The sequence below is a fragment of the Mustela putorius genome, unplaced genomic scaffold (genome assembly GCF_011764305.1).
Source record: "Mustela putorius furo isolate JIRA1106 unplaced genomic scaffold, ASM1176430v1.1 tig00003853_pilon_pilon_pilon, whole genome shotgun sequence".
In the NCBI taxonomy this organism is placed as follows: Eukaryota; Metazoa; Chordata; class Mammalia; order Carnivora; family Mustelidae; genus Mustela; species Mustela putorius.
This window is the reverse complement of record NW_025422005.1, coordinates 43990286-44013180: the sequence shown is the minus strand read 5'-3', so window position 1 is coordinate 44013180 and position 22895 is coordinate 43990286. Positions and strand designations below refer to the sequence as shown.

The following is a 22895-nucleotide window of genomic DNA, read 5'->3' as shown; positions in this document are numbered from 1 at the left end:
GAATATTGGATATCACCAAACCATTGCTGTTGAAAATGTGCTAAATTCCTGTGTGTATTACAAAAATTGAGATCGGAATGTTTTCATGGTTCCTTTTTTGTTTGTGTGTGCTTTTAATAAAAGAGATTGGTTAGCATCCCTGAGCTCTTGTCTGCCATCAAGTTACTCTGCATGCGTTTCCAGCCGGATCTGGTGACCGTGGTAGATGATCTTCGATTAGACATCCTACTGCGCATGCTGAAATCCCCACATTTTAGCGCTAAAATGAATTCCCTCAAAGAAGTAAGTTTTACATTTGCTTCCAGAAGGCTTAAAGCACAGACTCTTTAAACTCTGCCAAAACATATGGTCATTAATGTAAAAATGTTGGGAAATAAAGAAGAAGGGTTTCTTGTAATCATACAAAAAAGAAAACAGTAATTATATGATTAAATGGTACATAAGGTTATGATTATTAAGGTGGTCTTTATATATGTGTTACATTCAAAATTCATTCTCTGAAATATTTGTGAAAAATTTAGTGTTTTTGTGAAATTTCCTAGAACATAATTCCTTGGATTAGACCTTTCGAGATTTACTCTTTACCCTAAGGGTACACTTCCTTTTGGTATATTTCAGATAGGTGTTTACTTAAACCAAATGTTCTAACTTGGGTTGGGACCAAAACAAAAAGACTGCAGCTGTGACCACCTAAGCAAAATGCTGGAAGTGTTTTCCTATCACTTCCTAAACTTCATCTGAACATAGTTGGTTTTGGTGAGTACAGTTGGAGCCAGTATAGTTCAGTCATACCTCTGGTCTTCTTCCCTGAAGTTCCGCATTAACTAGAATTCTTTACTAAAGTGGAGTAAACTCATCATGAACCATCTGGGGCTAAAAGAGGAATTACAGGGAGGAAGTCTGGACTGTTCCACATGAATGAAGGATTGGCTGGCCAGACCATGGAAGGGCAGGGACATGTGTGGGCAGCAGGAACAACTAGAATTTGAGACCTGACCACTGCCAGGACTGTCCAAGTCTTGTCCCCGCTTTTCTGAGTGTGTTGGCTTGGCTTTCTCTCTTCCTACAGAGTGACATTTTTCATGGGGTAGACATCATGGCCTCAGATTGGTCTACAACTGGGCCAGGGAGGGACTGACACTTTCTGGTCCCAAGTACAGAATTCAGAGGGTGCACTGGTAGAAGTTGGGTCAGATGCTTTTCCCAAGCCACCCCAGGTGCCATTCTTGGCTCCCTGTTCTTTTTAGAGACACATCAGGAATAAATAGTCTGTTAATTTATTACAGTAACTGGCCTTCAATACATTTCGACTATCAGACCACATTACAACAGTGTATAAGTCACAGGATGTGTATACAAATATATGTAGGTTTTGATTGTGCATATTTACACTAGGTTTATTCACAATAATTCTGTCTTTTTAGGTAACCAAGCTAATAGAAGATAGCACTTTATCCAAATCTGTGAAGAATGCTATAGATACAGACAGACTGTTAGATTGGCTGGTTGAAAACTCAGTTCTGTCAATTGCATTGGAAGGTAAGTTGCTTTAAAAAAATATATATATATATGTGTGTGTGTGTATATATATATATATTTATTTCCTAGGGTACATGGCTGGCTCAGTGGGTTAAAGCCTCTGCCTTCGACTCAGGTCATGATCCCAGGGTCCTGGGATCAAGCCCCGCATCTGGCTCTCTACTCAGCGGGGAGCATGTTTCCTCCTCTCTCTCTGCCTGCCTCTCTGCCTACTTGTGATCTCTGTCTGTCAAATAAATAAATAAAATATTTTTTAAAAAGTATTTCCTATCATAATCATAAATAACATTTTTTGTACTAAACTAATGGTAAGAAAATGTTGTTTTGACTGTATTAGCCTTTAAATGTTGTACAAGTTACTATTGCTTTGAATTAATAGAATCGTATTTAGAAAGTCAGTGTTCACTGTTCTGTCTCTTGGGTGTCTCTTCTCCTAGGCAACATAGACCAAGCCCAATACTGTGATCGTATAAAGGGGATTATTGAACTCTTGGGCAGTAAACTGTCTTTAGATGAGCTCACTAAAATTTGGAAGATACAGGTAAGTTGATCAGCATTACTTTCGCCTTTTTCTGACATTTCTGGCAGAAAGAGAGGGTGGAGGGTGGTAAACGAGTAGGGAAATGGAGCTTCTGTCTTGCCTTAGCCACAGCAGCTCTGCCAAAATCTGCTTTCTCATCTGGGGCTTGTGTCAAGGTTGTGTATGTGAGAAAGGCTTGCACTTGCTCAGAAGATGTGAAACGACTGAGCGTGTCTAGCCCTCTCGTTTCTCAGTTAACACAATGAAGAGCCGTCCCTCAGGCTCCCCAGCAGTTAGTGACAGCACTAGAACAGTATGTCTCGTTTGTCAGTCTTGTGTTCTTTTCACCGTTTGCTCATCAGTTTTCACAGATGAGTTTTTCCTGTTGGGTTATTTCGTGAGAGTGAGAGTCCTGCTTACTGAGTTCCCAGACCTCATCTCACCAGGACTCCCCGAGGCCGCTACCAAATTGGCCATGCCCCTGCCTTTTCTTTTCCTTCACTTTTTTACTAGTCCATTGGACTCATTTTCCCCCCACTTTCCTGGTACCCTTTTTAAGTCTCCTGTACTAACTTACTTATTCTCTTCTTCTTTGTAGTTACTAGTTTTGTTCACCTCTGAGCCCTTGCCTTGGTCTGTAATCTCCTGTGGGGCAGTTTCTTCGCCTCCTGGGGATTCAGGTGCATTTGGATGCCGCTGACAGAACTATGCCCCCATCAGAACTATGCCCCCAATTCAGACTTCCTCTTGGCCCTCAGTGCCACGTACCTAGACACATAACAGTTACGCCTTCTTGCATGCCATCTTGTAGGCATCTCAGATTCAGTATGTCAGCACCAAGTCATTTTCCAGGCTATTTCAGTAATGGTATTAGCCTTTGTCTAGCCACTAAGCCAGAAGGAGGCCTGGGGCTCACCTTGACTATACTGTCTTAGTTCACTGTATACTCAGAACCTAGTCAGGAAATAGAAGCTACACTGGGTATTTCAGAGGGAATTGGATACAGGGGCCTGTTTACAAAGGCCTTGTTGGGGTGGAAGAGCAACAGAGAGAAGTAGGAATGTCGGAGGAACAGAATGGGGAAAGGGACCTCTGAAGTCCAAGGAAAGGGAGCAAATTTGGGAGGTGCTCTCCTGGCACATGCTGGGGTGCCAAAGAGTGGTGGCATGGCCACCAGGTTTTCTCTCTGGCTGCCCCTGATGTGAGCCCCTGCATCCACTTGCTGAGCACAACCCAGTGCTTCTTTCTTCCTCTTCCCTTCTCATCACCCAGCAGTGCCTCTCATGGGCAGAATATCACAGCAGTGGACCTAGGAGAGGAACTGTAATTTGCAGGCTCCCAGCCTAGCAGCAGAGAGTAGGCTATAGATAGAAAACAGTCCCAGGTCCTATAAAATCTTGTTTCCCATGTCCACCATAGTTGAATACTCTCATAATGTTTTGTGGGTGTGAGTTTTGAGTCCACATAAGGTTGGAGATTAGAGACATAATGCAGATTTGTATATCATTGCTACATTCAGTGAATATATGTATATAGTAGATACTAAGCAGATTCTTGTAGAGTTGAATCTCATTCCAATTTTAGTATATGTGCTGCTGAAGTGAGCACTGGAGTTGAATCTCAAAAAGTCTCTGACTCTCCAGTCTGTTGCATGGTGTGCAGTGAGGCATGATGGAGTCATGTTTGAAGTTATAAAGTAAATTTTGACCATAAGGTTGACCCCAGGGCCTATATCACTGAGGCAGAGATTTACTGGATGTGGGATAAATTAATATTAGTTGAAATTATAAAGAAACTAGGGGCAAAATAAAAAATAATGTAGATGGTACTGTCAAGCTCATTTATAAAGTGCTGGAAGCGAATGTGTTCTGTGCTTAGTTCAAACCTTTTTATGAGCCAGTTGAGAACATTTCTTGCTTTCGTCTTGAAATGCGTATGTTGGATTGAGAATTTCTTTTAAAGATTTAATGCTGCTAGAAATTTCAACAAGTCTAACTGATGGCCATTAACAGTGGTTGTTTCCTGTGGTTTTGTTGTCATGCAAGTGAGTGCTGATCAGGCCAGAATCAGATTATCTTGTTGCTGTTTTACTTGGGCTTCTGTCAGTCGCTGGGGGGAAGCATGAGGGTCTTTCCAAGTTGCAGGATGTAACTTTCCCCCGCTGTCTCCTTTTCCAGTCAGGACAATCATCTACTGTGATCGAGAACATCCATACAATTATTGCTGCAGCAGCTGTCAAATTTAATTCGGATCAGCTTAATCATCTGTTTGTTCTCATCCAGAAGGTATGTGTCCAGTCAGCTGCACCTGCTTTTAAGTTTTTCTAAGAGAAGCTCATTTTGAGGTCTCTGAGTTAAATAACTCTTCTTACTTTGTTAAACCGTTTTAGCTCAAGTGTAAAGGTTTCTGCATATTTTGCCCATTTGATGAAATCGGATTGTCTTGTCTTTTCTGTTCCCCAGAGCTGGGAGACTGAAAGTGATAGAGTGAGACAGAAGCTGTTGAGTCTGATTGGACGAATAGGCCGGGAAGCTCGCTTTGAGACCACTTCTGGAAAGGCAGGAGAATCCAGTTAATCTTCCCAGCTACAAATACTGAATGTGGTCTGACTGGTGTGTGGGCCGGCTCATCTTGTGTGGCATTATTGCAGGTGTTAGATGTACTCTGGGAACTGGCGCATCTTCCGACCCTGCCCAGTAGCCTTATTCAGCAAGCCCTGGAGGAGCACCTGACAATCCTTAGCGATGCGTATGCCGTGAAAGAGGCAATCAAGAGGAGCTACATCATTAAGTGCATCGAAGACATTAAAAGGGTCGGTTTTGTCTTTGGTCTAGTTTTGTTGTCAGAGCCATAGTGTTGTAGTTAGAGCCAAATCATTTTCTTACCCTATTCTGTAAATTAAATGTCCTACCTGGAAACTTTTGCCTTAGAGTCCAGGACTGGGAAATTATAGGTACTGCTTTTTCCAAGTCACTTATGTTTCTCTTAAAATTAATTTCAGCCTGGAGAATGGTCAGGTTTGGAAAAAAACAAGAAGGATGGATTCAAGGTAAGAATTTGCAGATGGAACCGCATAAAAGGTATACTAATTTAATAATTTCTTTCAATAAGTAATACCATACTTTGAAGATAACAGTCTCTTTTGGTGTTTCTTTGAGTAATGTTCAGATAGAAGCCGCTGTTTAAATATTCATGAATCCAAGGTCACGTTCACAGAGTAGTTTCATTTTGTTGCTTCCAAAAAATTGTAACACCTTTAACTTAGTTTTTTCTTTGTAAAATAAATGCAAAGTCTACACAACTTTAGTAAGTACAGTGGATTCTGCTTAGTATCATGCCTGTTTTTCTGCCATGAGGGAGAAATGGAGGAGCACCCATAGAGTGGGAAGAAAGAGTTTCATGCAATGCTGGCACACAGTCATTTTTCAGGTGCCTGGTTCAGAGGTGTCCATAAAGAAATTCCATAGTCCTGCTGCTGGGGTCTGAGGCTAGAAGGTGGTCTGTGTCTAGCGACTGTTGTGGGAGCTCTCCCCTGCTCGGGGCTCTGGCCTTTCGGCTGTGGGACTTAGGGGACTCCCTTTGAAAATCCTGGTTAGTGGAGGAAGCAGTGAGGACCAGAGCTCTCCTGTCGCCCCAGTGCTTCAGCGTCCGCCCGTGCCTGCCCGTGCTTTCCCGTGCTCTAGGGCGCTCCTGACAGGGCCACTCAACTGGAGCTGCAGCCCTGGCCAGAGGCGGTGCACTCCTCTGGCCGAGACCCTTGGCTTGCGCAGACCCAACAGAGAGCCTCATAGTGAGAGGGACTTCCTCTTACTGTGACATAAGAAAAGGTTCTGGTGACTAGCCAGGGGCTCCGTTATTTCATTGGTTCAACATTTTTCTTGGCTTTCTCTAAGAAGTATTTCTTTAAAGGATCTTGAACACTGCTCCTTTTCACTGGTGTATTTAGAGACGCTCAGCTAAAAGGCTGTGGTGACTCAGTGGTCTTTCATGAAGTTCTGTGTGGTCATCAGGTTTAGTTAGGGACACCTAAGAAGTTGGTGTTTAAATTTCTGACCCTGGAATTCGATCAGGTGAATTTTCTACATACACGCTAGCTTTAGAGATTTTCAAAAAGTCACTCGCAGCCTGGAGCTGATGGTGCTCAGGCTATGAGGAATCGTTCCTTTAATTCAGCAGCGTTGCTCTCATTCTCAGATACAATACGAATTTTTCCAGTTTTCTCAGCTCAGCAGTCCGGATCATTTATTGCAGCCTCCACCTTTACACTTGGACCTCGTCCAGAGTTATGTAAGGAGTTTAGATCCTTCAGTAGTGACAGTGAGAGGAAAAGGGTATCTATACAATAGTGGTCTTTTCTTCTCAGTAGCAGATACGTTTCTTTCTCAATGGGAGGGGTCCACACCCAAGAGACTGTTCCCTGGAAATTGGCTTTTGAAAGCAGAAACCCCTTCCCACCGTCCGTTCCTTCTGTTCCTTCCTCGTGCGGCTCAGGCTCAGAGCATTCCCGGTTGGTCCACGGCATCCCTGCATCTTTGCTGCCTCTCTGCAGTCCCTCCATTCATGCCTGTTGTTTTACGACAGAACTCAAACAGCAGCAGGGCCATTTTTGGAGTCATTTTGTGAAACTTGAAAGGAGTACTCTTCGTTTTGTTTTTTTTTTTAAATCTCCCACTGCTCCCAGTAAAGTTACTTTGTTCCAGATAACAATACCTTGCATTTACATAGCACTTTCTAGTGAACTAAGTGCTCACAGATACTCTCTGGAAGTACACACGGCTGAGGGGGGCAGTGGGAAGATCAAAACCCCCTGGACATGACTCCAGGCAGGGGGGTGAGATATATTCTGCCACTAAAGGTGTTTTTCTATGCTATGCCCTTTCCTGCCAGGCAGCAAGGTGGGCTGATTGGGGATTATGTCTCCCTGCCAGGCTACACAGAAACTAAGCAAAGGGTAAGACAAGATCACCCACCTCTTACTCCCCTCCCAACCTTAGCTACCTCTGTTGCCCCCAACTGACTCTGACTCCCCTCCCCTCTGCTTTTCACACTTTTAAAATTCCCAGATTCCACTGTTGTGTTCAGAAATCCTGACCTTTTTTTCTTAACTTCATTTTTGTAGATTCTGCCAGGATACCCTTGGCTCCCGTGGTCCTCTTTCCTTTGCTTCCTTTAGCCTTCCACTGTTTACCCCCAGCCTTTTCCCTCTTATTTCACTTCTTTTTGCCTTCAATTAAAAATTTAAATGTACTCATCCAAAAAAAAAAAAGAAAATTTACTAAACCAAAAAAGTCATTTTTACTCAAGTAGCAGCGTTTGCGTAACCCTAAGTCATTCTCTTAAGGCTTCCCCCAGCACAGCACCTGGCAGCTTCTAAGTAGATGCCCGTCCCTTCCTCTTGATCCCTCCCCTTCACCCTGTTGAGGACACTAAAATCTTTACTTACCCAGTGTGGAGTGGCCACTATTTGCTGAAATGTGTAACTGAAAGCAAGAGTAGCAAGATGTCCTCAGTGCAGTTTCACAGTGATTGGTTAGAACGGGAAGAAAGACTTTTTAAGAAATGTCCTCCTGTGCAAAAAATTGGTACTATGAATCTAGATAAATGGCTAGGTCCAGAAAAATAAGACAGATGACGAAGTGGGGATGTTCAGCTTTGAGAATGGAATTCAAGAAAGAATATGAACATGTTCTTCGGAGACTTAGATTGTGGTAGAGTTTGATTGCACTGACTTTTTAGGTCTCCCAAGAAGTCATGGGAGGCATGTTTCAATATGAGAAGACAGTGCACTTCAGTGAGAACAGTCTGCCGCCTCCTAACTCCCTCATCGTGGGAGACACCAGGAGAAAAGTTGTTTAACGACAGTGAGTGAGGGTTTAGGTGCAGGTTTGTAGGCTGCACCACCTGACCTCTGAGGCTTCAGCTGACGTTCAGTGTCTGCTTCGAACATGCCGTTACCTCCTACTTACGAAACCTCAGCTCCATTACCAGGCATTATCCAATATGCTCATTTTAATTGTTTCCCTTAGTCTCTTGCCCCTTTGGTAACTAGAGAAAAATCACTTAAATTTTTCTTGTAACTTAGCAACCTAGTGTCACAGATACGATGAAATAAATAACATCTTTCCTGTTAAACTGTTAAACTGCTAAACTTTCCTGTTAAACTACTAAACTGTAGGAAGATTATATCAGAAGTACTTTTTAAATTCCGATTTTATAGGATTTCCTTAATTTTATTGGACATTGAACAACTTCCACAGGATGACTTTCTATGTTAAAATAAAAATATTCTAGCCATAATTGACTTAAGTCTTTCATAATGATGCTTTTTTAATATATCTGATTATTTGCTGAAGGGTTCATATTTATATCCTAATGTTTATAATCATTAGTAGGTATCGGTTTGGACTTAAGCCTTAGAGTTTTATTCTTTGTCATTTTGCAGCTCTTCTATTTTAGCTGAAATATGTAGGTAGTCTTGCAAATAGTTGGCCTATAATATATACCTTATTTCTCTGATTCTAAGATGCCTGTGATTGGACCCCGCATCACAGACCTAATAAGCTTGCAAAGAAGAAAAAAGAAATTGCACATTTCCTTTCACCATTCGCTTGTTAAAATTCCTGCCCAGAGTCTGAATGGAAGCCTCTTTTTGGACCAGTATGCAGAGCTTCACTGGCACAGTGCTTTTCATTATCTAGAGTAGTGATTTTGACTGCTGAAATCTCCCAAGAGTGACTGTGTACTTTTGAGGCATGTGAAAGAATATGAAATTTTGTGTCCTTGTCCTTTTTGGTAAATCTTTTTTTCCTTAATTGAATTGTGATGTGTATATTACAGGATAAATGGCTTCTCTCGAATTATGGGTATACCTTTGGACAGAGACATTTAGTGCTGGGTGACAGAGCCCTTCATCGGGTCTGAGTCTGTCACACCAAATTCCCCCAGCTGTGAGAAATGCTTTAAACTGAGACCACTGGCAGTTTTCTTTGCTTTTAATTGAGTTGACAGATGCAACAGGCTAGTCGATGTTAGATCATAGTGCCATCTTTTTTTATAAGAATTTTAGTAACAAATCCTTGTTCCAAATTTAAGTTAAAAAGCCATTCTTGTCTGGTGCTACAGAAATGAGGTCACAACTAAAACGACAGGTAGATGCACAAACAAATACATTTCATATGCAGCCAAGGGTACATGCATTCAGGTAAGGACAGCTGTGTCAGAACCTTACTCCTACACCTAGTAGCTGCTAAGTTACTTTTGACAGTTGTAAGAAGCCTCAATTTCAGAAATGTTGAAATTTATAAAACCTGTATCTTAGAATCCAGGAAATAGGGTATTTGATGATTGATTGGCTGATCCTCAAGAAAACCAGTACTGTTTTTGGCAATAGCTCTCTCAAATACATATATTTGGTAGTATAGTCTTTTCCTGCCAGAGACAGAAAGTGTATTTTTCCAAAGTATTATCTGCCTCATATAGGTCTTCATCTGAGAGAGACACTTGAAGAAGGAAGAGAAAGCTGTAAAAACAAAAGCAAAATCCAGCCTTTAAGTAAAGGCTAAGGGCTTAAAACTTCTACTCAGATTTTTAGAGACTTAATAGATAATTTGATTAATAGTGTTAAACACTCTTCCAAATTTTATAAATGTCTTATAGTTCAAAAGATGCTATGTATTAAAGAACAGTTCTCTTTTTAAAGATCATTTCACAAGCATCGGACTTTTCAGATATGTACTATGAAAGATCTGGATTGTCGTGTATCAGTTTCAGAAATAACATTTGAAAGTGTTATGAAAAATACAAAGTATAACTGTATAGTGCTGTAATAATTAATAAAAATAGAATTCTCTCTTGCAAAATTGTTCTAACTAGGATGTACAAGCAGCTCCAGAGTATTTTCTTTAATATTTAGACCACTATCAGTATCTTGATCATATCATTGGTATCTTAATCATGTAATTATAGAAAATCATATTTTTATACCATTTTACTTATCAGCCAGCTCAGTATTATCCAGGGTAAATTTTGGCCATCAGCTTATTTCATTCCAACATGTCCTAGCAGCCTGTGCTACTTAATCTATCCTCTGAAGTTGCTAATTCCTTGTCGTCTGTTTTTTGCTGATGTACCCCTATACATTTACTGTCACTTCACATCCACTCCTGTTTGCAGTTCTTGGCCTTAGGAAATTGCATGCAGAATATGAAGTTGAAGACTGAATTATGAATGCATGGAGATGCGCTCTAAATGAGCAGTGTGAAGAGAAAAATAATAGAATGTGTAGCCATAAAATCTAATTGACTTGGGAAATTTTTATAGCCCATAAATTTAGCCTGCATTTTATTTCTAGTGGTAACTGATGTAACTTCTTTTTAACTCTAGTCGTCTCAGCTAAATAACCCCCAGTTTGTATGGGTGGTGCCGGCTTTGCGTCAGCTCCATGAAATCACCCGCTCGTTCATAAAACAGACCTACCAAAAGCAAGACAAGGTAAGAGAAGAGCCCTGTTCAGTGACTATCCAGTTAGACACACAGCTGTTAGAATAACGAAACATAAAGAGATTGCTGGGTTTTAAAGTCACTATTTTACATTTTTACGATTATTAATATAGTTCATTTATAGTCTCTAATAATCTTGAGTTTAAACATCCTTCTGCATTCATTTCGATGGATCTTTTCTTTCTTTTTTTTTTAAGATTTTTTTTTTTACATTATTTATTTATTTATTTGTCAGAGAGAAATCACAAGTAGGCAGAAGTAGGCAGAGGCAGGCAGAGAGAGGGAGAGAAGCAGGCTCCCTGCTGAGCAGAGTCTGATGTGGGGCTCGATCTTAGGACCCTGGGATCATGACCTGAGTGGAAGGCAGAGGCTTAACCCACTGAGCCACCCAGGCACCCCATCGACGGATCTTTTCTTTTAATCTATCCTAACTCATTTCCTTTTTATTTCCTTAATTTATTGAAATGATTATACCAGTTTTTGAAAGTCGGAATGTGTTTGGAAAGATGTGAAGACATTTGATCTCAGGAAGATTGGGTTGTTTAAGGACCTGGATCTTCCTTGGTGGGAGAGATTTGGGAAGAAAGATCCAGAAAAGTACACAGGCAGTGAAATAGTTCTTAGGAAAGTCACCTTAAACAAACAAACAAACAAACAAAACTCTGTAGAAGGAGAAAATTAGCAGAGAAGTTTATTCCCTTAATTTTAATTGTGTGCATACTAGATGGTTTTATTTGTTTGTGTTGAACTGACAAAATTACTGCAGCTTCTCATGCCATCTTTCTTTTTGTTGTTTCTGCCAAGAGCATTATTCAAGACTTGAAGAAGAATTTTGAAATCGTGAAATTGGTAACGGGAAGTTTGATAGCCTGTCATCGACTTGCAGCCGCTGTGGCTGGACCCGGAGGCTTAACTGGTTCAACACTGGTGGACGGCCGATACACTTACCGGGAGGTATCCGCCCGCCATTGCGCTTTTGTGTCGTGATTACAGTGCTCATCTGGCTTTTTGCACTTGAACTGTAAACAATTACATTCATTGGGTGTCTCTCTGAAAGAGGTAGCCTGAGGTATCTTTGTAGTGACCTAACGGGTTTTGTTTTGACTGCAATCTTTTTAAAACAAAAGTTGAAAAAAGTGTTATTTCTGGGTAAATCTTTCAGTAAATCACCTAAAAAACGGCCTGTGATAAAGATCACCACCTTTCTTTTGTCTTTCATGGGAAATAGTAATTGTCAGGTTCTCTGAAGAGTTGTTTTGTTTCTTTAAAAACAAATAGTTTTCTTACTGGTTAGTAACCTTGTTTTTAAAAATTAGAAAAATCTTAACTCACTGCTTGTGAGTTTGGTGTTTTACTTTGAGATGGCTGAGATGATATTTTACTGACATCCTAAGTCAACTGGAATTGGTAATAGACTGCAAGTAGCTTCTACTACATTGTGCTGTCAGCTTACAAACAGATGTCTCACATTTATATTACCCTAAATTATATGAGAAAGTGTTAGGTAGAACTCTTTTTTTAATTAAAAAGATTTGTTCTTCATTTTCATTTTAGGAAGGAGTGCCTGGAGTTAACTAATTAACATTACTTCTTTTTGCAGTATTTAGAGGCCCATCTAAAATTTCTAGCATTTTTCTTACAAGAAGCTACACTGTATCTGGGTTGGAATCGTGCCAAGGAAATCTGGGAGTGTCTTGTGACTGGCCAGGATGTCTGTGAATTAGATAGAGAGGTAAGAAGACGGTAGTGTGGGTAAAATAAGGCAGAAGTGGAACTTAAATATTTTACCTTTTCTGGGTGTCTCATATTTTTTGTGGGTTTCACTTCTTTAATTCTAAATACTTCTCAATTTGCTAAGCATACATTGTACTAACAGGCCAGGAACTATAAGTGCTGAAAAAATATTTTATGTAATTTATATCTATGATCTAAATATATGAGTTCTTTAGTAATTTTTATACCATTCCGGGTAAAATCAAATTCACAGCTAGCACAGCTACAGAATTCTTATTGTGTCTTATGTTTTTTCTCCCTCCCATGGAACTAATTTCGAGTTACCAACCAGAACTTTGAGTCCCTGTAATGATGTTGTACCCCAGAAACACAAAGAAAAATAAATGCCTAGACAGATTTTTTTTAAACTATAATTAAGCAGCTGAAACTAGATTAAACCAGGAGCAGAACACCTGACTTGGCGTATTTTAACAATGAATTACTGTTGGCTCATCTCATTTTACAGAATTATAACTGCTTGATAGTATTGTCGAAAGGACTATATACGTGCCCTTGCCTAGCACAGTCATTGGCACATACATAGCCAGGCTTGTTAATAAACATTAGTGGAGAAGCCCAAGTTTAAGTTCCATTGAACGATGTGAGTCTATATTTGCATTATCTGGGGTAAAGGTTGCTAGAACTGCTTTATTTAGTTCCAGAGTACCAGGCATTTCAGTTTTCAGTGGTATTTCATCAATAAATATTTTTAAAGGTTTAAACTTTTATTCACTTTCCCACTTTGGAGTATGTATTTACCTGAAACGGATTTTACTTATAGAATAACATTTGTCTTGATCCACAGATGTGTTTTGAATGGTTTACAAAAGGGCAACATGATCTCGAGAGTGATGTTCAACAGCAGCTTTTCAAGGAGAAAATTCTTAAATTGGAGTCATATGAAATCACAATGAATGGTAGGAAAACAATGTAAAATCTTTTTTTCTCAGTTCTTTAAGAAATTTTTCTGTCCTCTCCTCTGAAGTCCGCTTCTCAGTCTGGAATATCCTTCTGGACTTTTCTTTACATCTCTGTATACATATGTTTATAATCACAGCTAAGTTCCTTTTTTTGTGAATGGTATATGATTAATTTTAAATTATATGGCCCGATAGCTCAAATGGTCAAATGGTAGGATGTATCAGTATTTCATTTCATTTTATGGCTGAATAATATTCCATTGAAATTTTATTTATCTGTCCCACATTTTATTTATCCGTCCATCAGTGGATGGACACTGAGTTGTTACTCTCTGGCTTATTTTGCCACTTTTTGGCTATGACCAATAACACTGCTATAAGCATTTTATGTACAAGTTTTTGTATGGACATTAGTTTTCATTTGTCTTTGATGTATACCAAGGAGTGGAATTGTATCCTGGAACTAACATTTGAAGAACTGTCCAACTATTTTGCAAAGTGGCTGCACTGTTTTTAATCCTCCCAGCAGCATCTTCGCCAACACTTGTTACTGTCTGTCATCTTTATTCTTGCTGTGGTGTGTGTCAAGGGTTATCTCGTGGTTTCAGTGTGCCTTTCCCTGATGACTGATACTAATGAGCATCTGGGCATGTGTTTATTGGCTGTATGTATATATTCTTTGGAAAAATGTCTGTTCAAACCTTTTGTCCACTATAGGTTGGCTTGTCATTATTGCTGAGCTGTATATTCTGCATAGTATCTCCTTACCAGATACATGATTTGAAAATATTTTGTCACATTCAGTGGATAGACTTTTCACACTCTTGTAGTCCTTTGAAGCACAAAGTTCTAGATTTTGATGAGACCCAGTTTATCTGTTTTTTCTGCTGTTGTTTGTGCTTTTGGTACCATATCTAACAAAGCATTGCCTAATCCAGGGTCTTGAAGATTTATGTCTGTTTTGTACTAAGAGTTTTACAGTTTGGGTTCTTGAGATACTTTGACGCTTTTCATTGATTATCTGTGGTACTTAGAGTGTGTGAATTTATCTGACCTTCTGTAATTTCAGGTTTTAACTTATTTAAGACTTTTTTTGAAAATGTGAATCTTTGTGATCATCGATTGAAACGACAAGGAGCTCAGTTGGTGAGTACATTATTCTGAAATCTGGGTAGTTTGGATAATCTAGTAAAACACAACAAAAGTGTTGTAATTTTGTTAAAGAATGGGTGTCTCCTCAACTGCACTGACTGCAGGGCTTCTCTTAGAGCATAACGGAGGCCCCCCTATCCAGCATGGTGAGAGTACAGTTGACTCCCAAATCCCTCCATGCTTCTTGCTGACCTAGGGCAGCCGGCAGCCTCCTGTGGCTGGGTGAATGTAGGGGAGGGGTTGTTTCATCGAAGCTTCCAACTCCTCAGATCTGGTAATGGACATGTTCCTAAAAAGTTACAACATCTTTAATTCTGAAGATGAATCTTTAGTTCATCACAGTGGCGGGGATTTGGGGAGAAATTTTTAGGAACAGTCCATGAATCAGGAGAATGAGGACCCATAGAATGTATATAGCATATGTTTATATTTACATGTGGACCTTAAGAAAGGAGACAAAAAGTAACTCTCTTTTCTAAGGCATAACTCTTGATTCAAGATGTAGCTTCTGGATGGCAAGAATTTTTATGAAATCTCTAAGGCCTGGATACTGTCCCTTGAACTGAGCTTTGGGCAGACCATATTGAGCCTCAAGGATTATTAACCCCTTCTAGCCTGGCTCTCTTGCCCTTTGGAGAAAAACTGAATATGGTGCCCACCTCACTCCTATGTGTTTCCTCTTCTGTAGCCTGTCTGGGTGTATTTCCAGCTTGGGTTTAGCAATATCTGGAGACAGCACTCCATAACTATCCTGGTTGCCATGGACATAGCCCAGTGTTTGTGTTTTTTTCTTTTTCTTTGTTTTAAAGTTCCAAATCAGTACAACAGTACTCTCGTGTGTAGCTTGGTTTTTGCAGCCTTAATTCATATTAACCTGAAAGGGGTAGACTGAGTGATATAATAAAAGATAATTGTCTGTAATTTTGGTGTACTATATAATTTTTTTTCTTTTGAACAGTATGTAGAAAAGCTGGAATTGATAGGAATGGATTTTATTTGGAAAATAGCCATGGAATCACCTGATGAAGAAATTGCTAATGAAGCTATTCAGTTAATCATAAACTATAGTTATATTAACCTAAATCCTAGATTAAAGAAGGTGGGTGCTCGTGCACAGAAGATTATATATGTATTTTTATTGATAAGTTTTCACCTTTGGTATGCCCCAAAATTCACTTTATTTTGATGTTTTGCTCTTAATAATGATTGCAACTAAATGTCAGATTCATTTTAATTTCTTTTATCTCTTACTTTTAGGATTCTGTATCATTACATAAGAAATTTATTGCTGATTGTTACACGAGATTAGAAGTGAGTGGTAAATCTCATTTGAACCTGTTTCTGTATTTCATTTGAGCCTCTTTTTGAAATAAATGCTTTGATGTTTTTCCTTTAATATTGGGATCTTGTAAAATATTGATATTTGTGGCTGGATTCTACTAAAGAATTTGTCGACAGTACCTTATTGTCACACAGGGAACAGACATTTGCCTTGATTCCCCCAGTACAGAAGTGTCCTTTATGAGAAAGCTTTCCTTCTCTTTCCACCACCCCTCTACCCCACTCCACCCACCCCCTGTTTTGGGGTATAGGAACTGTCTTCAGAAAACAGATCTGCTATACGTTCCACGTTTCTTTCTTTCTTTCTTTCTTTTTTTAATCTTTACTTGGTTTTTAAAAATTATTTATTTATTTAAAGATTTTGTTTGTTTATTTGACAGAGGGAGAGAGACAATGCAAGCAGGGGGAGTGGGAGAGGGAGAAGCAGGCTCCCCACTGAGCAGGGAGCCCGATGCACTGCTCAATCCCAGGACCCTGGGATCATGACCTGAGAAGACAGAGACTTAACCCACTGAGCCACCCAGGCGCCCCACATTCCACATTTCTAATAGATTCTTTTCTCTGTTTTCTCTTTCTGTCAAGGAGTTTCATGAAAGAATTGGCTTTTCCTACCCATCTCCATTTTCACCCAAGACTATATCTTAAATGTTACTAAAGGCCCAGAAGGACACTCAGTAGTTGGTGGTATTGATGTTCTTTGTCCATTAGAAGTCTACTGTGTGATACTATCTCAATCTGTTTCTAGTGCCTTATAGCTCCAGCATGATGGTTAAAGCATTAAGCAGTCACTTTCATTCTTAACTCATGTTTAAATTTTATACCTAATGGAGAGTATTCCAAAAACATAGGCTGCTGCCCCCAAATGTCAATAAGTTAAACCTTCTGATAATGACTATGTGCTCGAATCCATACAGAATTTTCCAGGTTGTGACTTCATCCAGATAGGTCATCATTAGAAACCATTTAAAATATTCAAGGACCTTAAATGAGGTACCAATTAAGTTTTAACATATGTAGAACAGTAGTTTTCCACTGGAGCTGCTCCTGCCTCCCGGAGATCGTTTGGCAATGTCCAGACACCTTTGTGGTTGTCACAGCCAGAGAGTTCCCACTGGTACCTCGTGGTAGGTGGGTAGTGACAGGAGGTCAGAGAGGTTGCCAAACATCCTGTGAAGCCCAGAAAGCCCTCCAACAAAGGTTTCCAGCCCCACATATCAGTAAAGCTGAGGTTTGAGAAAACCCTGATAGAGAATGATTGGTTCTGTTTCATAGGCAGCCAGCTCAGCCCTTGGCGGCCCCACTCTGACGCATGCTGTGACGAGAGCAACAAAAATGCTGACAGCGACTGCTATGCCTACTGTAGCAACGTCAGTTCAGTCTCCATATAGGTAAGTGCGCAGGAGTGATGGCACGTCCTTGCCTGATGCAGGAGTGTGTGTGTGTGTGTGTGTGTGTGTTTTCTTTTTTCAGTTCAAAAAAATAAAAAATAACTGGCAGCTCTTTTTGGAGATGTCTCAGTTGTGGATTTCCTCCTTTTATGTCTTAATTTTTGCAAATAGTCATATCCCGAGAAATTGTATGACCCCATCATACTTCCCCAAATCTGTATGTCTTTCCCTCAAGATCTGTAGGTCATCATCACCACCACCCAAGCACTGCTCTGCCCCTCCCCTCTGCCTAGTGGACAACTTCTGTTGTTAATTTGGGGCGGGGGGGGGGTGGTATTTAAATCCCTTTACTTTGACTCTACGTAACAGGAGTAACCTACTCTTTGCGACAGACTACCAGATATATTCATTGTATGAAGAGCAGTTTTCTCCTTGTGCCCAAATCAGGGCATTTACAGCATAAGCAAAATGAAATGGCAGATGATGGCTAGTTAAAATCGTGCATTGTAATATCATCATAGTTGAAATAGTATTTCCTTTACATTTTTTCTCAAAATAATTTTTATTAAGAACTTCATCACCAAATATTTGTGTTGTAGTTTTGAACTGATGTCTGTGACCACATTACTGTGTTTAATGTTGACAGATATTATCAGGGAAATCTGAGCTCAGTATTTGCTATAGTTGTTTGCTGTGGTAAGGAACGAAGATGCGTATTCAGGAACGTTAGACTGAAGGAGCTCAAATAGTACTGTGAGGTTTTACAAGCACTTTGTTTTTAGTAGCCCCAAACTGGTGGTGCCCAGGAAACTTTGGCAGGTGCTCCCAACAAGGCTTACTTTGCTGCCCTCTAGTGATGGGTACTCAGATTGTCATTTTCTACTCTTGGAAGGTCTTTGTATTTGTTAATTTACAGTTCTTTTTTCTTTTTAAAGCCTTCCTTTAGAAAAGGAGTCAAAACAATAAATCCTTATATTCTTCATCTTTTCATCTTTTTTAAAAAATGAGTTGAGTACTAAGTAGCAATATTTTTTTAACATGAGAGAGATGCCAATACAACTCAGCCCTCTTGGAGCTCTTTTTAAAATGCCAGAAAAGGGGTGCCTGGGTGGCTCAGTGGGTTAAAGCCTCTGCCTTCGGCTGGGGTCATGATCCCAGGGTCCTGGGATCAAGCCCCGCATTGGGCTCTCTGCAGCAGGGAGCCTGCTTCCCTCTCTCTCTGCTTGCCTCTCTGCCTGCTTGTGATCTCTGTCTGTCAAATAAATAAAATCTTAAAAATAAATAAATAAAAATAAAATGGCAGAAAGTGGGGCCTCTGGCTGGCTCAGTTGTTAAGGCATGCAACTTGTGAGTTTGAACCTCACATTGCTTGTAGAGATTACTTAAAAATAAAATCTTACAGGAGCACCTGAGGGGCTCAGTTGCTTAAGCATCTGCCCCTTTGGGTGAGGTCATGATCCCAGAGTCCTGGGATGTAGCCCCGCTCTCCTCCCTGTTTCTGCTCTCTCAGTCTTTCTCTCTCTTTCAAATAAATAAATAAATAAATACTTAAAAATAATAATAAAATAAAACCTTACCAAAAATAGTTAAGATAGTAGAAAGTGATTGTAGATTCAGCTCATGATAAAAACACTAACATGACCTTTGCGTTCCCACATTGATGGAAGTGTATTTCAAATAAGACTTTGGTGGAGAATGTGCATTGAGAATTCCTAATTACATGTTTGTAAGATGTGATCAGTCCCTGCCTAGGTCCTTAATGATTCATTTGTCTGGCAAACCAGAAGAGAAATGCATTAATGAACTATTGGATTGGGCTATTGGATTGGGATTTCCAAACTGGAACATCTTTAAATAAGTGTGTTTTCTGTTTTTCTCTTTTTACTAAATAATTTTTATTCTGAATCAGTTCATGTTTGAATGCGTACAGAGCAAAATCATAGGATCATTTTTTTCTTGTTAAAAACTCTAAACACTTTTAATAATATAAAATTTCAAACTTGCAAAAAAAAAATTTTTTTTAACTCGCATTTGAACCAGGACATTGTAGTCAATCTTATTTCACTGGTTTTGGAAGGACTTCTCAGTGACTCTAATTGTCCCGTCTTTGGGAGGGCAGGAGTTATTCCCTCCTCTACACAGTGTTCTGTGATGCTGTCTGTGATTTAATTCATTATGGAGGCATAAATAAATTCACTCATTCACTTACTATTAGCACTTAGATATTTCTAAGGATTTTCCATCTAAGTATCAAATTCTAGTCTTGCCCATAGCTGGAAAGGATTTAGAACTCTGTTAAATGTGTTCAACAGAACTATTAAAATGTGTTTAATAAATTCTATTTGGTTTTTTTTTTTTAAGATTTTATTTATTTATTTAACAGAGAAATCACAAGTAGGCAGAAGGGGTGGGGGGAAGGGAAGCAGGCTCCCCGCCAAGCAGAGAGCCCGATGTGGGGCTCAATCCCAGGACCCTGACATCATGACCCAAGCTGAAAAGGCAGAGGCTTAACGCACTGAGCCATCCTGGCACTCCTAATCCATTCTTTTTAAAGTGAAATTTCCAATACTGCTGATCAGCAAAATGAACCAATTGTTAGAAAATGGTAGTACCTTTTTTTTCAGATTTAGAAATACCTGTATTTGAAATGCCTAGATTTTCTGGAATAGCACATGTTTCAATTAAGGGCACTTGGATTTTCATCTCTTGATGTTAACACATATAATGTTCTCTTTCGTAAAATATGGAGCTGTGAATGTATAAGCTTGCTGCATGTTGGAGTCCTGTGAATTCAGATAATTAGTAATACACCCTGAGTCTAACCAAAAGGGACTTCATTTTCAGGTGTGCTAGAGCTCCACACTTCCTGGCCATATGTTCTAGACATGGTTGTCTCTCAGTGCCTGCTGACTTCTGAAGTACTTTGAAAACCAGTGGAATAATAAATTCTTATTTACACAGAATGTTCTTTTAAACCAGATAAACAATTGTTTATCCTTCACTTCCTCTTCATCCTCTGGCTCATTAAAACAGCAGGTGTTATTTGTGGTAGACTTACTGGCTTTTATTCATCTTCTGATTTTCAGGCAGGTCAGAACTTGGTAACACTTGGTCCATGTTTACCAAATCATGTGGTGTATTTTAGTTGTAAGATTATGAGACTCAAACTCACTGATAGTTTCTTCTTGGGGATTGGCAGACAAATAGACCTGGAGACCCAGGTCCTCTCTTTACAGAACAGCTGTTTACAAAGAGAGAAGACAGGAGAGGAGAGATGCTGTCCTCCCTGACTCTATGGGTATGTCCCAGCTGTGAGCTGGTTGAGCCACCGCTCCCCCCACCTTGGGTGCAGGGGAAGTTTAGTCTCTGCAGATTTCAGCCTTAGACCAGTGAGTGCTAACTGTTTGGGTTTGAGTGAAGCAGACCGGAATCAAGCAATTCTTTTCATATATGTTCCAAAAAAATTTTTTTTAATCCATAGATCCACTAAACTTGTAATAATCGAGAGATTGCTGCTTCTGGCCGAACGCTATGTGATCACTATAGAGGTAAGCCTGTCTTTTTAAAGCCACTTTATCATTGTATCGTTAAACTTGTGTTAAGTGTGTGTTTCTAAGATATTTCAGTGACGCACGACGTCTGACTTGTTTGACTTCTTTTTCAAGGATTTTTACTCTGTTCCACGAACTATTCTACCTCATGGGGCCTCGTTTCATGGACATCTTTTAACTCTCAATGTTACGTATGAGTCTACCAAAGATACCTTTACTGTAGAGGTAGGTTTGCGCTGATCCTGGGGGCCATTCTCGGATTGTCTTGTTACTTTCTCGAGAGCAGTATGGACTGGGATAGCTGCATAAGCTACAAGCCGTTTGGTCAACAAATTCAGACTAAACACCTGCAGTGAAAGGGAAATGATGGGGTAGAAGGCATATAAGTAGGCATGTGATACAGTATCGGGTGGTAATGGGTGTTTCAAGGAGTAAGAATAAAGCTGGATGATTTGGTAGAGAGTGGTGCATATATGTAAAGCGTCTTAAAAAGATGAGCAGGGGGCGCCTGGGTGGCTCAGTTGGTTAAGCAACTGCCTTTGGCTCAGGTCATAATCCTGGAGTCTCAGGATCAGGTCCCACATCGGGCTCCCTGCTCGGCAAGGAATCTGCTTCTCCCTCTGACCTCTCTCCTCTCATGCTCTTTTTCTCATCCTTTCTCTCTCTCAAATAAATAAAATCTTCAAAAAAAAAAAAAAAGGGCAGGGAAGTTCTCTCTGAGATGGTGACATTTGAGCAAAGATGGAATGAAGTGACAGCAAGTTGTTTCTGGGGAAGAACATTCCAAGTGAAGGGAGCTGTAGGGACAGAGGCCCTGCCGTGGGACTTGGGTGGCTCATTCGGTGACAGGCAGGATAGCTGGTGGTGGAGCGTGCAGAGAACAGAAGAGCGTGGAGACTCCGCAGCAGGACTTGAGATTTGATTTCACGAGATGGCAAGGGCAGAGGTGGGAAGGTGGACATTGAATTACTGTGAAAGGGGTGAGTTGTCTGTGGGGTCTCTTCCATGTTCCTGGCTTCTGGAACAGTGGCCGGCACCCATTTCCTCCTCACAAGCGGTGTTTGATCTGATTGTGCAGGCCCACAGTAATGAGACCATAGGGAGCGTGCGGTGGAAAATAGCCAAGCAGTTGTGCTCGCCTGTGGACAACATACAGATATTTACCAACGACAGTCTGGTAGGTCTGCACCAGCCATCTGGCCCTTCGGCCTGACAGCCATACCTTCATCCTCCTTTCCCTCCCGCTAATTAAGAAACCACTTTTTGCAGCTGACAGTGAATAAAGATCAAAAGCTCCTCCACCAGCTGGGCTTTTCTGATGAACAGATCCTCACGGTGAAGACATCAGGCAGTGGGACCCCATCCGGGAGCTCGGCGGACTCCTCGACCAGCTCCAGCAGCAGCGGCAGTGGGGTCTTTAGCTCCTCATACGCCATGGAGCAGGTACGGGGGCGGCGGGGGGCATCCACGGGCAGGTCAGGTTGGTCATCTTCATACTTGGGCCTGTGGCCCACATAGGCTCGGTGGGCTGAGTCCTTTTCTGTTGGACAAGTCCTGACTGATGAGGTTCCTCCAAAGGGAACAGCAAGTGTAGACAGAGAGCTCAGAGGATGGAGCCAGGGAGCAGCTTTGCGTAGAGATCGAGGGTGGAGAGGACCTGGCAGGGCAGACGACAGAGTAGCCAGAGAGGAAGGGGAGAGCTGAGCGAGTCCTGCAGATCCTCGACTCTGCCTTCAAAATGCATCTCGAATCTAGCTACTCTTGTCTGCCTCCATGGCTTCCACATGGGTCCAGGCAGTTGTCATGCCTCACCTGAAGGAATTTGTCCATGTTGGCCTGCTCTCCCAGCTCTGCCCCAACACCGCTTCAGTGTCTCCTCTGTGCAGCACCCAGCAGCCTGGGCTCTGCTTGAACAGCAGACACGTGTTGCTCCAGTGCTCCAGGGCATCATCTCCCGCAGAGCAGGAGGCAGAGTCTGCTGGGCCCTATAGGGCTCATCTCCTGGGACTTCTCTGAGATCACCTCCCCCGACCCCCCCCCCAACCCGCCACTGCCCCAGCTATACTGGCCTCCATGGTCCTTGTATTTAGTAAGGTCTTTACACTTGCACTTCCCTGTGTCTGGAATATTCTTCCCCAGTATCCTGGTGGTCCTCTCTCACGTTCTTCAGCTCTCACTTGGATGTTGCCTTCTCAGTGAGCCTTCTTTGGCA

At 40.9% G+C, this 22895-nt stretch overlaps 1 protein-coding gene across 2 annotated transcripts in view; it reads left to right on the top strand.

Moving 5' to 3' along the window:
- Nucleotides 1–22895, top strand: part of USP24 (ubiquitin specific peptidase 24) — a 138021-nt gene that overhangs the window by 50247 nt on the left and 64879 nt on the right. For both annotated transcript variants that reach the window (XM_013055630.2, XM_004751618.3), the window contains exons 10-28: nt 124–282; nt 1425–1539; nt 1977–2080; nt 4237–4344; nt 4522–4617; nt 4710–4871; nt 5061–5108; nt 10442–10549; nt 11363–11512; nt 12159–12290; nt 13137–13248; nt 14321–14397; nt 15362–15502; nt 15661–15714; nt 17017–17132; nt 20614–20680; nt 20798–20908; nt 21762–21860; nt 21953–22126. In XM_013055630.2, the coding sequence (XP_012911084.1) occupies nt 124–282; nt 1425–1539; nt 1977–2080; nt 4237–4344; nt 4522–4617; nt 4710–4871; nt 5061–5108; nt 10442–10549; nt 11363–11512; nt 12159–12290; nt 13137–13248; nt 14321–14397; nt 15362–15502; nt 15661–15714; nt 17017–17132; nt 20614–20680; nt 20798–20908; nt 21762–21860; nt 21953–22126 (2133 nt within the window). The remainder of the gene's footprint in view (nt 1–123; nt 283–1424; nt 1540–1976; nt 2081–4236; nt 4345–4521; nt 4618–4709; nt 4872–5060; nt 5109–10441; nt 10550–11362; nt 11513–12158; nt 12291–13136; nt 13249–14320; nt 14398–15361; nt 15503–15660; nt 15715–17016; nt 17133–20613; nt 20681–20797; nt 20909–21761; nt 21861–21952; nt 22127–22895) is intronic.